Source organism: Mastacembelus armatus, chromosome 7 (genome assembly GCF_900324485.2).
Source record: "Mastacembelus armatus chromosome 7, fMasArm1.2, whole genome shotgun sequence".
Taxonomy (NCBI): Eukaryota; Metazoa; Chordata; class Actinopteri; order Synbranchiformes; family Mastacembelidae; genus Mastacembelus; species Mastacembelus armatus.
This window is the reverse complement of record NC_046639.1, coordinates 8,626,937-8,643,661: the sequence shown is the minus strand read 5'-3', so window position 1 is coordinate 8,643,661 and position 16,725 is coordinate 8,626,937. Positions and strand designations below refer to the sequence as shown.

Genomic DNA, 16,725 nt, shown 5'->3' with positions numbered 1-16,725 from the left:
AAGAATTACTGTGGAACCATGGAAAATTAGTTTTCTGACTGTCATTCAATCATGTTTGAGTTTATATGATACAGAGGAAAAATTATTTTTGTCTGACTACCATGTTAAAAATCCTTTTTCTTACAATTTATGAAGTGTGACACTGCTGTCAGACGACCACAACTCCTTTCTGGAAGTTCACATCCGTTTTATCCTTATAATGAGTGAAGCATAAGCAAATACAACACACTGCGTATGCCTCAGGCGGGTAAAGCTCTCTTTGCCAAACAATTCTCGTTTTATTCATCATCACAGATTCATATATTTTAACACTGGAATTCAACAATATCTTCTGTTTTTTTTTTTTTTTTTTTTTAATTGGTCCACCTATTGCATATACCACGATGGATACTTGCAGCAGAAATCCACATAGCTTAGCTTTTCCATTAATGCAAATTATGTCGCTGATATTAGTAGACCATTAAAATCTAGGCTGGGTGAGATTTTGTCCTGAACACTTTAAACCTTTATTTACAGAGGAATAACAAAAACTAATCACACTATTTAAATACATTTTATTATTATTACTGTGTACATATTTTATAACTTGTACAGCATATATTATGAACAGATATGCAGTGAGAAACTATTGAGAAATCACAAGTGTATGAATGTGAAACAAATGTGATATAATAGTTGATGACTTGTCTTAACACTACACACTTAACAGATTTCAAATTAGTATGTAGATCAACAAACATAATTACTAATTAAAAAGTAATTAGTGATTAAGTTTAACAATCAATCCCAGCTGAATCCCTTCCACTAAAAACTGATAAAAATTAAATAAAAACTCAAAAAAGTAAAAAGAAAGTAAAAGGCATTCATTTAAGTTTAAGTTTCAGTCCTTTGGCCACAGCTAACATGAGAGTGGAGTTTAGCTCAGTTCCTTGTGAAAGTGAAACAATGATACAGGACACTTTAGTCCACCATGACTGTGGTGTAGTCAGTACATTTTCCAGCAGTGTAAACCTATTACTACTTTGATGTTTACTAATACACTAATAATGACACACACATAAAGTAACCACTATTTTGAATGGGAATATATTTGAATGGATAATTCAGATGAAACCAGATGGTTAGAAACAACACTGTGGATAAGGCATTACCTAAATGTGCTGTATAATATATAATGTATATGCCTATACATATGTATATACAAATACAGTATATGTATGTGTGTGTGTGTCTATACATACTGTGTATGTATATACTGTGTTTACCATTGATTTGAACAAAAGATAAATAAGAAAACTAAAAGCAACAAATCAGTGCTGTTGTACATTGTTCATGACTCTTCGCAGTTGTTGAGTTCAATCTCTTTTGTGTTCTGTTCTAGCACACTCCGATTTATAAAAAACACAATCCAATAATATGTGGCTTTTTGTATGCATGGAAAACACACAAACCTTTAGTAATGAAAACTTCAAACTACTGTACTTTTGGACTCCTGGGATGCCTGTTTTTCTTCCAGGGCCTCCTAGATAGAACACAAAGGAAAAAGGAACAATTGTAACACAAGATATTCATAGTGCAAAGCCATAGTATATACATAGGAAAGGTCCTTAGTGCTATGCCTCAATGTGTGTTAATCAAATGGCAAACCTTGTGAGGAATGCCCGGGTCAGTAGCATCAAAGCTGAACCCAGTAACATCGCTGTTCTCCAGTCCATTTGGTTTAAGAGTGTCAAGGATTACTGGACTGTCTTCTCTCTCTTCAATATGTAGCGGGCCATTGTCTGCAAGGGACAGCTGCATCTCCAAGCTTTCTGAACCACAGGAGTTGCTCAGTTCACAGCTGCTATCACTTGGTGGAGCTTTCAGACCCTCTTCTTTATAATCGTGTTTTGCAGCAGGTTTTGATTCAGACTTCTCATCATTTTTGCCCTGCTCCTCTTCAACCTGATTGCCGCCTTCTCCAGACTTCAGTTCATTTCCAGCCTTCCCCACTGCAGGTTCTTCTTGTGCAGCAGAGCTGTAGCTCTCAGTGGGGATTTCACTCTGGTCAGACTCGGCATACCGGTTTTTGGACTCAGATGTAACACACTCCAGGGGTGGTGACTGTGGGGAGACTGCAAGGGTGCTGCTCTCTCTGGACAGAGTGCTGCGACTAGGTTTGTCCGGAGACTTGAAACTAAACCTCTGTGCAGGTTTAGGATTGTAGCTTTTGTGAAACTCAGAAAAACTTGTTTTCCAGGCCTTAGGGGACATCAGAGTACGTCTCTTCAGAGAGCCATACCTGAAATATTTAGCAGAAAAAAAGCAAGGAAATGGTTTGAATATTTAGAATTCATTAAAATAATGAATTTGGGATACATTGAAATAATACATCACAAACTAAAAGTTTACTGGTAAGCAGTTTGTTGGGACTCTACTTTATACTTTGGGATGCAGGGAAACCAAGGCACCATCAATGAAGAATACATAAGAAAAAAAACAGCAAATAGTACTACATTAGTATATATGCGCCAAAACAGCAACTGTTTGGCTACAAAACAACTGAAATATTGACTTTAAATGCTTTTTGGAGCTTACTAAGAAGAGATAATGTAAAGTGTTATGTGATCTGTGAAGCTAAAAAGAAGAGATTACCGTTGCATTCCCTTCACAGCAAATGTTTTGTCCGGATGCTGAAACTGCAGTTCTTTTATCACATTCTGTAGATCAAAGTTGAGCTGAAAGAGGAGCAGCATGGATCAAAAAAACAAACCTCTAACACCAAACCTTGTGTCCAAAATGAATTCAGATGCTCAACCAGCATGAACAAGAACATACCATACTCATTTCCTTATAAAAGATGTCTCGTAAAGTTGACACAGCTGAGAAGACAGATACATAGCATCCAATGCGGCTAAAGGAGAAAAAACATTGACGTATAAAGAACTCCATGCATTCACACCTATCATGTGTTAATAGAAAATGCCCTGTCACACCTGTCATAGAGCACGGGAAGCTCTTCTTTTAGCTCAGTGTTGATGCATTCATAGACACCTTTGGCATAATTCATCACTTCTTCTGCCTGAAAGGAAGAGTAAAAACTTCATTAATTTGAATCTCTATTTCTAATCAATTATGCTTGAAATAAACCATACAAAGAGAGATGTATACTATGTCTGTGTATGTATTAATGACCTTGTTTATCTTGACGTCATCCCTCTTCTTAGCAGCCTGCAGTGCCTCCAGGTGGTGACGGGAAGAGTCGTAGTCAACCAGTTTTCTTCCCCTCTTGGCAACTTTCTCCTAAACATTGGAAAAGGCAAAAGATCTAGACATGTAATCGTTGTTTGCATGTGAACGTGTGAACAGCTTGTGCATCTTTGTTGCTTTCAGTATGTTTGCACCCAATCCTTTTGTCTGTCTGTGTATTCACTTATGTTTGCTTTATACTCACGTCCTATTGCCTTACCCTGATATCTGGGAACTGGTTCACATAAGACTCCATGGTGCGTACGGCCTGGTCTAATAGCTTTACTTCATAGTCGTTCCACAAGAGATCCTCCCCCTTTTTTTTTTTTTTTTAAAAGGCGCATCATAAATATTGCATTAATTATGTATGAAAAGAAGGAGGAAAAAAAGATTGTTAGGCAACGTATGAATCTAGCTGCTTTTGATCACACTGGTTCTGACCTCCACAATGGCTCCTAAGTCTTCCTCTCCAGCCCAGTCGGTTTCATAAACATCAAACAGAGATTGGGAAAGGCGTCGGGAGGCTTCACGCATATCTGGCAGAAGCAAAAGTGTCTTTATGAAATCATCAGAGGACACAAATCTACAGTTCTGCAGCATTTACAAGCAAAAAAGCATTTTCACCTCTAATTGCATTAATGTAGTTCCTCAGGTCCTTGTACATTCTGTTCCCATCAGTCTGTAAATAGACAAAGATGAAGATGAATGATGCATGATTGTCTTTAGATTTGTTACTTTGTCACTGACTAAAAAGGTAATAAATGCATGAATGAATCACTCGGTTGACATGGAAGCTGAAAAGTGCAAGTTATTTGTTTTCAAATTAAAATACCTTTGAAATTGTTTAAACCTTTAAATCAGTTTAAATATCCAAAATAAACAAAAAAAGTATCTCAGTACTTCTTATTACTTCCTTAAGTAAGAGAGTGGTTACCTGTTGGTCATTAAACTGTTGGAGATAACATTCAAACTGATCATCTCTAGTCTCCACAGTCTTTCCTAGTCTTTGCAGTACCTGCAAAAAAAGCACATGCCTCAGAGCTAGTGATGAAACTATAATTAGTTTTATTGCTCATTATTTGGGAAACAAGCTCCAGCAGATGATTACCTTTTCTTTGCCTCTGCTCAGCTGTCTTTGGACTTTTTTAGCAAAGTCACCAGAGTTGGCTTTGGGACTTGTGCTCTCTGCCATATTTTCACTTGTTTGTGTTTATTTCTGCTGCTGAAGGGAAAAACGGAAGAAAGAATATACATTGCAGAACTGCCCCTGTAACACCTCATCCTGGACTGATCCACAATCTATCACAGGGCTGACACATCGAGACACACTCAAATACACACCTACAGGCCATGTACACTCACCAACTAATCTAACCCCCAAAACCTTCAGTCTAAAATGACAGTGGTAATGATTCCACCCCAGAGGCAATTTCAGCATGAGGCTTATGTCTCCTTTTATACTCATTTCCTATCGCCTTACCCTGACATCTGACACCCAACATTTATTTTTTCCAGTTGCATATAAAAAACAGTAGCGTTTTACTATTATTGAGCCCTGTTTCACTGTTTGGTAACCATACTACCCTAATGACTACAATACCCATAATTCCACGGATCCAGGTCACTCCAAGTAACAGTATGGCAGCGACGAACTTTGATCAGAGTGTTTAGATGGGTTTTTTCGTTTTTTAGGAGCGGCTCGGGGGCAGATTGTCGGGTTCTTGTCGAGCTGCAGCATACGATCATGGGGAGCGCTCTGATTAGATGTGCGGTCACCGACCTGGGCGTCCAGTGGGCCTGCTGGGCCGTGGCTGCAGCTTTCAAAACCGAGAAGTTTTATGACTTGGCAGGTAACGCGAACAACTTAAGAGCGTTTCCCTTTGTTTGTGTTAATTCGCGGCCATGTGTTGATATGGCAGGTCTTCTTGATATTCAGCAGAAATATTAAAATCACTTTGAAGTGAGAAAATGAACAATAATTCATCTGTGGGGTTGGATTGAGTGCATCTGAATTGATGTTGAGGGGCCATCATTACAAAACGTATGTTATCAAAAACAGCTTTGTTCTGAAACGCCCCTCCCTCAGTCTTGAGTTTGAATGTGGACCATGTGGATCAGCCTCAGTGGAGCTGACTCAACAGGGGCGTACAACGCGATTCCACGGACCGTGTTTTTTATTCAAAAAGCGGGCTTGTTTTGGGCCCCCAAACAAGAATTGAGACCGCCTGGGTCTCCATTAGTGAGAGCAACTTAAAAAAATATAAAGTACTTTGGTCGCAAACTATCACACTGTTAAACGCTATCGGTTTGATGAAGATTTACTGTACTTACTTATTCAGTGCTTTTATTTCTGCTGAAACAATTAGCTGAATATACAAAAAAAATGTACTGGTAACTGCTTTTTTAAATTTTTTTTTTTTGTCTTAAGTACTTGTAACCTGAATATGTTTAGGTTTGGGGGTATTAAGTGTGTCACTAATGTTTTTTTCACCATTCTGAAAATGTATACAGACAATAATCAGAAAATAGTTTGCAGGTTAATTGATAATGAAACTAATGAGCAACTGCAGCCATAGTGTCCTCCCCATTTGACAGCTTATGAAGGAATGCGTACAAGACCTATGAGGAAGTTATAGTTGGATTTGCAAATAAATCGCCGAAACCAGGTGCAGCATGGCTTAAATGCAGACAGTTACTGAATAAGTTCGTATATGTAGAACAGCTCAGCTTACCTCTCAAGAGTGATGACAGGTTTTTTTGTTAAATTTCACAAATGAATCACCGCAGCACTTCTCTTTTATTTGTCCTCTTCTGGTTCTCCACTCCGCTCTGTGTTCTTGGATATTCTTACCCTTGAACTTTGGAACCAATTACACACAGTATCCTGGGTAAAAGATTTATTGAACACGCCTTACTCTGCAGTGAGTAGAGCCATCTGCCATGCCCAATGTCCTGACCACAACCTGAGTCTGCAGGTTGTCTCACTGACACTTTTTTTTTTTTTTTTTGCAGGATCCGGTACATTTATACTACTTGCCCACCTGAGTCGTGTGTGGGGAGGAGCCAGTCATGTCCGACAGCAGGTGCAGACTGGATTGGTGACAGCATGGGGAATCAGGTAAATAAGGCACCATTGCCTCAGTATCATACACCCAGTGACACCCGTGCACAGATCAATAAACCTTCAGCAGAGGAATGCCAGATTTTATCCAGTTGGATTAAAACCTGCATAGCTTTGTGTAAGTTCAGTTATTATGGAGGACCTCTGCCGAGGTCAGAGGAGGACCCAATTAATATGAAACTCAAGTTAATGAATAAAGTCTTGGTTAATGTGAACGCATGTTAACCACGTTCTTTCTGTAGGCTAGGGACATTCCTCTTCATGCGGATCTTGAAGGACGGTCATGATCGCAGGTTCAACAATGTCAGAGACAGCCCGGGGACTTTCTTTGTATATTGGACTATTCAAGGTACTTGGAAGTGTTGTAGATGCCTTTTTACCATTCATTCATTACCATCACTTCATCACTAAAGTCCTCGACAAACTCAGCATTGAAATGCCTTAGTATAAATCACTAGTTTCTGGCTCTGTATGCTGTATGTATTTATTCTAGTTAGGAGCTGTAGTTTACATTAAGTTACATGCATTTTGTTTATGAAAATACTAAGGCAAGGCTTTTGAAGTTGTTTTTTCTTTCCTGTTTCTATCAGCTGTGTGGGTATTTATGACACTCCTACCCACCCTCATGCTGAACAGCGAGAAGCGAGACACACCTCTGGGAGTGAGGGACTATATTGGCTGGACTGTATGGGCTCTTGGCTTTGCTACTGAGGCTATTGCTGACCAGCAGAAATGGCTTTTCAAGCGTAACCCAGATAATGCTGTGAGTTAACGGATCTTATGTTTTGCAATCCCAAACTACATTAATGCCTCATTCAGTGTGTCACAACTGTACTGTCCAAATTACTGTTGTGCTTACAGGGTAGGTTCATTCAGAAAGGACTATGGGCCTACAGCAGACATCCTAACTATTTTGGAGAGATCCTGCAGTGGTCAGGTTTGTGGCTCTCAGCCTCATCAGTGATGCAGGGTCCACAGTATCTGAGTGTAGCATCACCTGTCTTCGTCTGGTTCCTGCTACGTTACGTCAGCGGTATCCCCATCCTGGAGAAGCAAGCCATGAAGAGGTGGGGATCTGAGCCAGCCTTCCAGGACTACATTAGAAACACTCCTCTCCTCTGGCCATGGCCTAAATTTTGATGTTGAATATTTTCTAAACCTTTGCATCAATAATTGCAACACGTCACGGTTAAGATACAGTAAATGCAATTTTGTTAGGACTACAAAGCTAACATTTAGAGTCTATGGTGAAATGACTGTTCTAATCATAGTGGTTAGAATCATATGGATCAAAATAAGTCAGACTTGGTTTTCAAGCAGTGAAGGCAGTCATCACCCAACAAGAGACAGCTATTACAACAGACCAAACCCTTTTACACCCCGACTCTTAACATATCACACGAGACAGATAAACAACCCACATGTAGCCTCAATTGCTTTTAAAATGTGAATGGTTAATGTCAGATCCCAGCTATTACTACTAGTATCTAACATGTAAATATCCTTTACAACACTAAAGTTGCAACTGTAAGTGGGAAACCCAGATTTTTCTGAAAGCTTACATGTAAGTGCCTAAATACCAAATACATGTCTCACATCAGCCAAAAATATTTTTTCAGCATAATTAAACCTAAATTTAACGCAGTATTTTAATCATGATCAATTCTAATCATACAACTGAATGTGAATGTTTTCAAGTTATATACTTGGGAATCTGTCCAATGTCACAACTGGAGAAGCTTTCCAAAGTGAGAGGTGAAGCCTTTTCAAGAATCAAAAACAAGTTCAGTTGTGTTTGACTTCAACTCTTCTGGATCAAGATGATTTTTTTTAATGCTTACAATGGATCCAGGAGTCAAAGTAGAGCCTACCACATCAGAATATTTAGGGTCTTAAGATTGATTGGTAGGGTCCTGTTTTTACATTCCAATTCACAATAGTTTAAAAAGCTAAGAAATTACACTAAGCATTTAACAAAGTACAGAGGAGACATTCCTGTTGTAAATGTCTTGTAAGAAATGTATTTCATAAGTTACATGAATTTTAGAGACTGTATTTGTGTACAACTTTTGTGCTGACAGTTAAATAATGCTGCAGTAAATAAACTGGCTAACCTTACAAAGTCACTGCCTTCTGCACAGGATTGCTAATAAGCAGAGCTCACAGCAACATCCCATAGTACAAACATTATAGAGCAATAAACATTAAAGGAGCAAAATAAGCTCACAGGCTGATCAGGGGCAGTACAGGGTACAATGAAAAATGCATTGGCATCAAGATTTCAAAATGTTGTCCCCTTTCTCAAGAGACTGATTATTAATATCATGCCCAGTTACACTCGAAGAGGACCACCAAGCAGATCTTGCCATTGAGGTCTTGAAACTACTGTTTGTAGTTAAAAGATGCAAAAGAACAGGGCATGTACAGTCATATACATTTGTTATATTTCTCTAGGGGATAAAGACAATCAAAACCAAATAGAAATACAAACATCAAAACTAAAAGATAATGTTACAAGCAGTCATACATTAAATTACAACCTTGAATGAAATGCTAACAATGAGCTCTTCAACTTCTGAGTGACACATGAGTTGAAAATACATATTTTTGTCTATAAGCAAAAAGAGTAAGAGTAAGCTCTTTTTGTGAAATGAAAATGTCATGTTAAACATTTAGTAAAAGCATCCTCTAAAGACACGCGTGCATAGGTAGGAAACCCTACACTTGGTTATAAAAAAAAGTATCCATTTACATAAAAACGTATCTATTTGAAATACTAAAACAAAAGAATAGGGAGGAAGACTAAAATGGAAGCATTTAGAAAGCAGTACCTTGTTATGTTTTTTTGCATAAATGTATTAAAATGTAAATGGAACTGGTTGTTATTGTGTTATGGAAGAAGGTTAGGTGTTGCTGCTTTGGATTATTTGAGGAGCGGCGATGCAAAGAATTTTCCTGGGCGAGAGACACTGACTGCTGATTTGCTCTTGCTCCCAAATCTGCAACAAGGAGTTCACATAACATTTAATGGAATCAGTTTTTCTCTACATTAAAAAACATTATTTTATAGTTTTACTAAATATTTGAATCTGCAGTACACAACAGTCATTCTAGTGCTAACGCATTAAATCACATATTGTGAGAGTATGCAAGAGGGGGACTGTGTGTGTGTTTACCTAGGTGTCAGACTGGACTTCATGCGTTGAGACAAGGAACTGGAGGAGGGGGTTTTATAGAGCTGGTGCTCTGGAGTGGTCAGGGGTCCAAGGATGCTCACTGCAACAGCACAAACGTTACAATGAAATGTCAACAGATAAACCACTGTACACACATTCATACAAGCACTGCAGAACCACAATCCAAGTTCAGGGAGCATATACTTCTCTCGGGGGTCGCATAGCAGTTTGAGTTCTCAATGATCAGATGGTCCAAGTTTGGCTGCTCGTTTTCGGCCATCACAAACTGGCTCCAGTAATCTGCAGGCAGAGTCAAGAGACGCTCCACAACCTAAAAGGGATTGGTAGAAATGCAGTCGGGGTTATTTCAGCATGTTGCCTCATTTTCTTTCAGTTGTGCTACACTGGTTATGACAATGCCTTTAGCAGGACAGAGTAATTACTTCTTTAGAAATTCCCCTGAGGGAATTACTAAAAAAGTGTATGGTATAGTGAGTATTTACTGGAGTGGAGCAAAGAGGTCTTTGGAGGTGCAAATGTGGGTGCCAGTCTAACTTTAGTCTTACATGCAAAACTTAGAGGGCACCGTTTTTCATAATATACCCTAATATACACCATTCAGGAAAAAAGGTTCATGCGTACCTTAGGTTGTTGTTTGGTATCCTGTAGGATTGTCATAGGGTCTGGGTTGGGAATTGCATGACCCACAATAGTTGGACCAAAAACTCGAGCCAGGTTATTGATGTCCATCTTTGTTTCCAAACTGTCTGCAACTCTGAAATAATTTATTAGACTCAGTTATGTCTGTCTGATGAATATAAAATCACATATCCACAATCTGAAGGTTTTAAGGTTAAATAAAATTTCTAAAACGACAAAAATAGAATTTGAGAAATAATCTGATTAGTTGAGCAGCTGTTAAAATTAAGAGCACATTTATGCCTAAATCAATATAACCCAATTAAATTGACATGATACAGTAAATTTAAAAAAAAAAAAAGGTTAGTTACAGATAGACTGAAGCATCTTATGAATATCAACAATTCCCAACACTCAGTTTGTAGCAGGAACATGTGAAGGCATCAAAGTGAATGTCTTAATCAGCTGCAGTGGGACAGGCATAGCACAGTTGGGTATTTTACTATTATAACAAAAGGAGTGTAGCTGCTAACCTCTGAAGGTGAAGAACCAAAAAAGCCAGGGTGTCTCTGTTTGGCTGTGGCAGGTCACCAATGGTTTGGTACATCAGAGCTATACTATTGTCATCGTCTGAAACCCCTGAGAGAGAACAAAGAAACCAAGAGACTGAGAAATGAGAAGCTCTGTGGATTTATTAGCTACTTGGAAAAAATATATTTCTAACAAACACTTTGTTGTTCCAGACACCTCAACTTTCCTCCAATGTTCAGCTCAAATTGCAAAAACATCATAGAAGTTCTTGTGAAACCTGCATTTACAGGGTCTCAAACAGCAACACCAGCAGCTTTTCAAAAAGCAGTCACACACACATACCAGCTGCATCCATGAAGGGACGGTTGAGACGGAAGGTGAGAAGAGGCTCTTTGAGGTTCCTCAGGAAGTCCTTGAGGAGACCAGTGATGGCATGGATGTCGTCCACCTTGCTAAGCACAGGAACCGTTTTGCTCCGGAGAAACTTCTCCTTCAGCTCCTTCACCGTACGATCTGCACCGGACAGACGGTACAGTCCAGCCTGTGAGGGAAGAGATACACTTATTCACAATTGCTTCAACTAAAAGTGGCTTTGTCAATAAATCTGAGTTATTTTCTTGATTATTAGTTTTGTTTATCAAAGAAAATAGTGAAAATGCAAGTTATACTTTTCCATAGTCTGAAGTGATGTACTCAAAATGACTGTTGTATTCTGTCCAAAGCAACAGATATTTATTATTTTAACAGATATTTATATCACTTATGATAAAGTGGTGATGATGTGTCTCAGGGGTAAAAATATTCAACCCCACACCAACAGTCTTTGTTGCATCTCTCTCCTTCATTTCTGTCATCCTCTTAATATTAGTGTCAGGTCTTTATCTTGTAAGGACATAAAATGTCCCCAAAATCACATGGGTTAAAATTCAAGCTATATCTAAAAGAACATCAAATCCTCTTGTTTAAGAAGCAGGAAGCAACTTGGCAATAACAAAACAGATACCAGCATCACTGAATGATGCCAACAACAATACTCGTGAGGACAACATTTGTTGATACAATCTGAGCTGTTAAGATAAAAGACGACCTTTAAAAACCGGTATCAAATTAGTTTTAAACAGGAAATAAAGCAAACATATCATGATCGTTTTAGAAAATATGTCATAGAATCAAAGTGATAAAGTAAAACATGAGCAAACAACACAGGAAGAGACAGCAGCACATCATACAGATCTGGAGGCCTTCCACAGCTCAATTAGGAGTTTAATCTCCCAGGGACAGATTGTAAAACCTTAGTTACAGCTCTCTGTCTCAGCTTAAGGGGAATACATTAAAATAACTACTGGGAAGCAATGCTTTATTGGCCTTCACATTTCTGTATATCATTAGGACAGGAAAATATCACTCACCTCATGCAAGCCTCTTTGCTCAATCTCACTGACACAGTGGACCACAAGAGGGGGAATCATGGGTGATGTGACTGGGACGTAGTCTGCAAGCACACCCTGGCAAAGGGGGGGGGGGGGGGGATCAGCAAAACTGTCAACACTTTGATAAAATAACCATGTGCACATCACAGAGATCCACAATCAAAAGTCTCCTCACATACCTCGCCAATTTTGATTGGTGTGGCTCCCAGGTTAGGGATGCATGGCAGAGGGCAACGGTCACGACACTCAGGGTGTGAGACTACTCTGCAGTCACGACACTTCAGTGAAATCTTGCCAAACTTGATCCTCTTTCCACAGGGCACACAGGACTCAGGCTTAATGACCTATAAAAGACATTAGACAGGATTTAAGACACTGGTAAAGATTGTGTCAACACCTATATATTAGTTTAGCTAGCCAAGCATGTTAAACTCCAGTCCTCGAGGGCCACTGTCCTGCTTGTTTTCCAACTATCCCTGCCCTTGAAACACACCTGGTCCAGGTAACCAGCAGAATATAGGGCAGTGATAGTTAGAAAACAAGCAGGACAGTGGCCCTTAAGGACTAGAGTTTGGCAACACAGAGAGAAACCCAAAAATGATATTTATTTCCAATAAACTACATCAGTAGAAAAACATAAGGATAAGCTGGAGTCTGAAATTATCCAGTACAAGTTCCTATACGTTTCTGCACAGATATCAGTAAATGTACTTTGGCAACATCCCCCCAAAAAAACATTTTTAAAAAATCTGGAAATAAAAAACCTTTTGTGTTACAGGTAAATCCTAAATAAAAACATGCTTTTCCATAAAGAAAAGTTGTTCATTCTGCATTTGTCTAACACAAATGGCATTCTTACAGTTTTGGAAACAAATTCATGAAGACGGACACCTCCGTTGCTCTGCGGAGTGCTGGGCTCGACTCTCATCTCTCCGTCAGGGTTACTTGGCTGCTTGAACACATCCTCAGCCTTGACGGATTCAGAGTCCCACTCCATGGCAGCTGAACAGGAGAGATAAATAAATACCTGTGCGTGGTAATCTGCAGTGCCCTGGCCCAAATCAATTTTTCACTTTAGTTTGAAGAACAGTTAGCTGGATGAGAATTAATTAGATCATTTGAGCTGACTAACATTACTTGTATGTATAAGTACACAACGATACAGACTGCATGATTTTAGATATCTTACCAGTCTTTCTCCTGCTGCGAGTCCAGTAAGGAACTGTCTCAATAGTAGAAACTGCCTCAACAGGTCCTCCATTCACAGGCACAGTCACTGTGGTCTTAGTCACCAGGGTCTCATTTCCCTGTCACAAAAAAAAAAAAAAAAAAAAAAAGCAACCCGTTTAAGGTATTTGACCAAACCAAACTGTTTATGTATTTGAAAGGATAAAACATGATGAAGATATCCATGACGGAGGAAAACCCAAACCTTCTCTGAAGTTCTGCCTGTTGATCGAGACCTTTTGGAAGCAACTGGAGGACCATCCACATGATTTTTTGAGGAGCGCTGAAATCAAAATCACAGACATGACATGTATATCTCCAGACAACATGAATCTATTCATCCAAAATTACAGTTTAAAGACATATAGTCCACATGTAATTAGCATACCCTTTTTTGTCGTTTCTGGAGGCGCACTGTTCTCACTGTGGAGGAGTCCCAGTCCTGTCACAGATCAAGCATATGAAAGTCACATTTCAAAAATAAAAGAAAGTTATTTTGCAGTACATTAATTCTATCTCCACTATAGACGATGCTGAAAAGGGAAGTACTTACAAGAGAGTCATCAGTTTTGTCATAGCTGATATCTGACAAGATGGAGGCAGACTCATCTATAGTTGTCAGTCTAACAGAAGCAACACATGTTAAGAACATGTTAAGTCAGTCAGCAATTAAGCATTTGAGTTAACTCCAATACATTTCTGAAGATTACTTTGTAATAATTTTATCCTTTCAAAAAACTGAACTGAAATGCAGCTGAAAGTTCAGAATGATTTGAAAGTGTGTCAGAACTTTGCGTTCATCTGATAAATCAAAAAGGATGGCCAATTTAAAGTTAGCTTGTGAATGCAATGGTGTAAATTCACTTAAGTCTCTAGTGTCAGATGACCCCCACATGCAAATGAAACCCCATGCAGGGGAAGCACATATGGCTGAGCTATCACGGTAGATACAGAATTCACACAGCAAATTTCATAAGCAGAAAATCTGCATGGCCGGAGAACAGAACTATAAAAGAAGTAAAAAAAAACTATAAAAATCTCTGTGCCATATATTACTGTGTGGGTCAGTTTCTTACCTTCTGCTGGTATTCAGGTTGGCTATTCCCTGACAGTTTGTGTTCAGGAAGGCCAGAGCAGAACGCTGCTCTGCACTCAACTGGATGCTGTTGGAGGATCCCTCGCTTGTCAGGAGCTCACGAATCAATTGAATTTGACGATCCTGTAGTATACAAATGCCAACACAGCAGTATGAGAAAATTATTGAAGCATGTAAAATAAGAGTAAACTAAAATCACTATATTTCAGGTATTTGAGCAAACATACCAACTTCTCACACTCAGTCTCAGCCTTTTGTCTGCGCCGAATCTCCACATCCACTTGGTTGCGGGCATGTTTCAGTTTAACCTCCAAGGACCCCTTCTCTGTTTCTGTTTTGGTGAGCATCTCTTTGCAAGACCCTAGTTCTTGCTCTGCCATCAACCATTTGCGACGGCAATCATCAAAGTTTTGTGCCATCTGAATGAAGTCTGGAAAAGAAGATGGACACAGTTATGTCACAGGAATCTACAGAAGGACCTAAGACATCTGTACCAAATGAGATACTGCAAAGATAAAACCAGTAACCACAAACTACTCACTGGGCTCAATGTTCTCATTGAGAAGGTCAACATGTGTCCTCAGCTTATCATATAAGCCCTGGAGGCTCAGCACAGCAGTTTCCATGTTTTAAAACTGAAGACCTTAGAAAGACATGTACACTAAGATAAATGCATTTAAATTACAAGATAAAATTTTAAGCATTATAGCTAAATGTTTAGATCGTGCAAAACCATCATAACGTGTTAGCAAGGCCCATTACATTACATTATATTAAATGCCTTTTTAAATTGTAGTTAATAAACAAGGCATTCTGCGCAAATATGTGGTTGAATAAAGTGTTCTAAAGGTTTCTGATCGGTGTTGTATGACACAGAAATAAGATATAACCATGCTCTAGCTCCGAGTTCATGTTACCATTACAATTGTTAGTGTGACCAGTTTCTTGTTGGTTTTAGCTTGTTTAAAGAACCTCTTCACATGAAAATGTATGATATAGCATAAGTGGTGTCCTTTGAATGTGTAGCTTATTCCTCGTTCCACCATATTTGGTTCACTTGCTAGTTAAATCCGCTTTTTCTGTCTGTGTTGTAGATTACAACGTTATAATTTACACACCGAGCTTAACGGCAGCACAACGAAGCAGTTAACGGCTGTTTTACCCTCATGTTAGCAAACATTAGCTAGCAACAGTTACCTACCGTTTACTTTCTGGAAAACTGTGGGACTGTAAAAACCTTTCGGCGATATCAAGCAAACTTCTTTTTCCTTTTCTTTTTTTAGCGAGCAGCTTGTTGTGTCCGTAACTACATCCTCCAGCAGCTGCAGCCACACTAAGCGCGTTGCATTTCAAATTTCACCGCTAGCCAATGAGAGAAGAAGACTGCGCCGATGTCATCGTCGACTTCCGACTCAGTACTTTTAAAATAAAACCACTGTAAAGGTTTCTCGTGGCGTCAGAAAATAAAGGAAAAATGGTGAATGTAAGTGTAAAATGATAATGTTATAAATTAGCTAATAATCGCAGGCATAAACAAAAACATAAATATATATTGAATCAAAAGGGAGAAATCGTGGGGAGGAAAAACGTTAGACTTCCGGTGACAATTTTCAAACTAGTCTGTCCTGGCCATAGGCTCGGTTGTCAGCTGAAGGAACAGTTTTTTCTCCTAAATGGAAAAAACCGACTGCAGAGACCAGCAGACCACAGGAAACCACACAGAGTTTAGCCAACAATAACAACTGAAAATTAATGACAGTTATAATGGAAAAATATTTTACACAGCAATGCAAAGTTATGAAATCCATCCATAAGTTTATTTCAATGAAATGCATGAATTTAAAATCTCCACAAGGACTGTGCTGCAGCTGCAATTTCATAGACTCTGAATGCAATACCCTTTTATTTAAACTGAAGGCCAGTTTATGTTATTTGATCTATTTTACTTCCCACTTGTGCTTTCATTTCCTATTTGTAATAGTTTTGTTTTATAAAAGAATTTAGAATCATATTTATTGGCAGACTCAGAAGTCTCAAAGCACCTTATGGTGATATTGACTCAGGTATGTTTTTCACACTAATGCACTATTTCACTGAACTAGATTTTTGTAAGCGCCACATCCCTGTCACCTCCTTATTGGGGTTTGTAGTCTTTGCTGGCAGCATCTAAAATGATTCCTCCAAGGTTAAGGTCGTATCCTGGAATACACCGATCATCGCCTTCACAACATCCTGATGGACCAAAGAAGCAGCTGCAGTGGACGACTCACCTCACTG

The 16,725-nt window shown here is 38.9% G+C and overlaps 3 protein-coding genes across 4 annotated transcripts; 1 reads left to right on the top strand and 2 right to left on the bottom strand.

Moving 5' to 3' along the window:
* Positions 1-1,359: 1,359 nt before the first annotated feature.
* On the bottom strand, positions 1,360-6,209 carry bin2a (bridging integrator 2a). Of its 2 annotated transcripts, none has more exons than XM_026332206.1 (12): positions 5,961-6,209; positions 4,337-4,450; positions 4,163-4,243; positions 3,853-3,907; positions 3,670-3,764; positions 3,449-3,544; positions 3,175-3,282; positions 2,976-3,061; positions 2,818-2,893; positions 2,635-2,717; positions 1,648-2,281; positions 1,360-1,522 (listed from the first exon to the last, which is right to left on the bottom strand). In XM_026332206.1, the coding sequence occupies exons 2-12, from the start codon at positions 4,418-4,420 to the stop codon at positions 1,469-1,471; spliced, it is 1,452 nt and encodes a 483-aa protein (XP_026187991.1). In that variant the 5' UTR covers positions 4,421-4,450; positions 5,961-6,209; the 3' UTR covers positions 1,360-1,468. The 2 variants fall into 2 exon arrangements, with proteins under 2 accessions (XP_026187991.1, XP_026187993.1); XM_026332208.1 differs by having other exon boundaries at positions 4,337-4,447.
* Positions 4,836-8,467, top strand: LOC113145461 (uncharacterized). Its single transcript, XM_026332209.2, has 5 exons — positions 4,836-5,078; positions 6,241-6,346; positions 6,592-6,698; positions 6,940-7,112; positions 7,211-8,467. Exons 1-5 carry the CDS (start codon positions 4,973-4,975, stop codon positions 7,487-7,489), a joined length of 771 nt encoding a protein of 256 aa, XP_026187994.1. The 5' UTR covers positions 4,836-4,972; the 3' UTR covers positions 7,490-8,467.
* A 304-nt stretch (positions 8,468-8,771) lies between these two features.
* On the bottom strand, positions 8,772-15,782 carry racgap1 (Rac GTPase activating protein 1). Its single transcript, XM_026332204.1, has 17 exons — positions 15,650-15,782; positions 14,990-15,091; positions 14,676-14,878; positions 14,429-14,571; positions 13,906-13,975; positions 13,741-13,794; positions 13,558-13,635; positions 13,315-13,432; positions 12,985-13,127; positions 12,305-12,469; positions 12,105-12,200; positions 11,038-11,236; positions 10,698-10,803; positions 10,168-10,300; positions 9,730-9,856; positions 9,526-9,625; positions 8,772-9,348 (listed from the first exon to the last, which is right to left on the bottom strand). Exons 2-17 carry the CDS (start codon positions 15,072-15,074, stop codon positions 9,273-9,275), a joined length of 1,896 nt encoding a protein of 631 aa, XP_026187989.1. The 5' UTR covers positions 15,075-15,091; positions 15,650-15,782; the 3' UTR covers positions 8,772-9,272.
* Between the last annotated feature and the right edge of the window lie 943 nt (positions 15,783-16,725).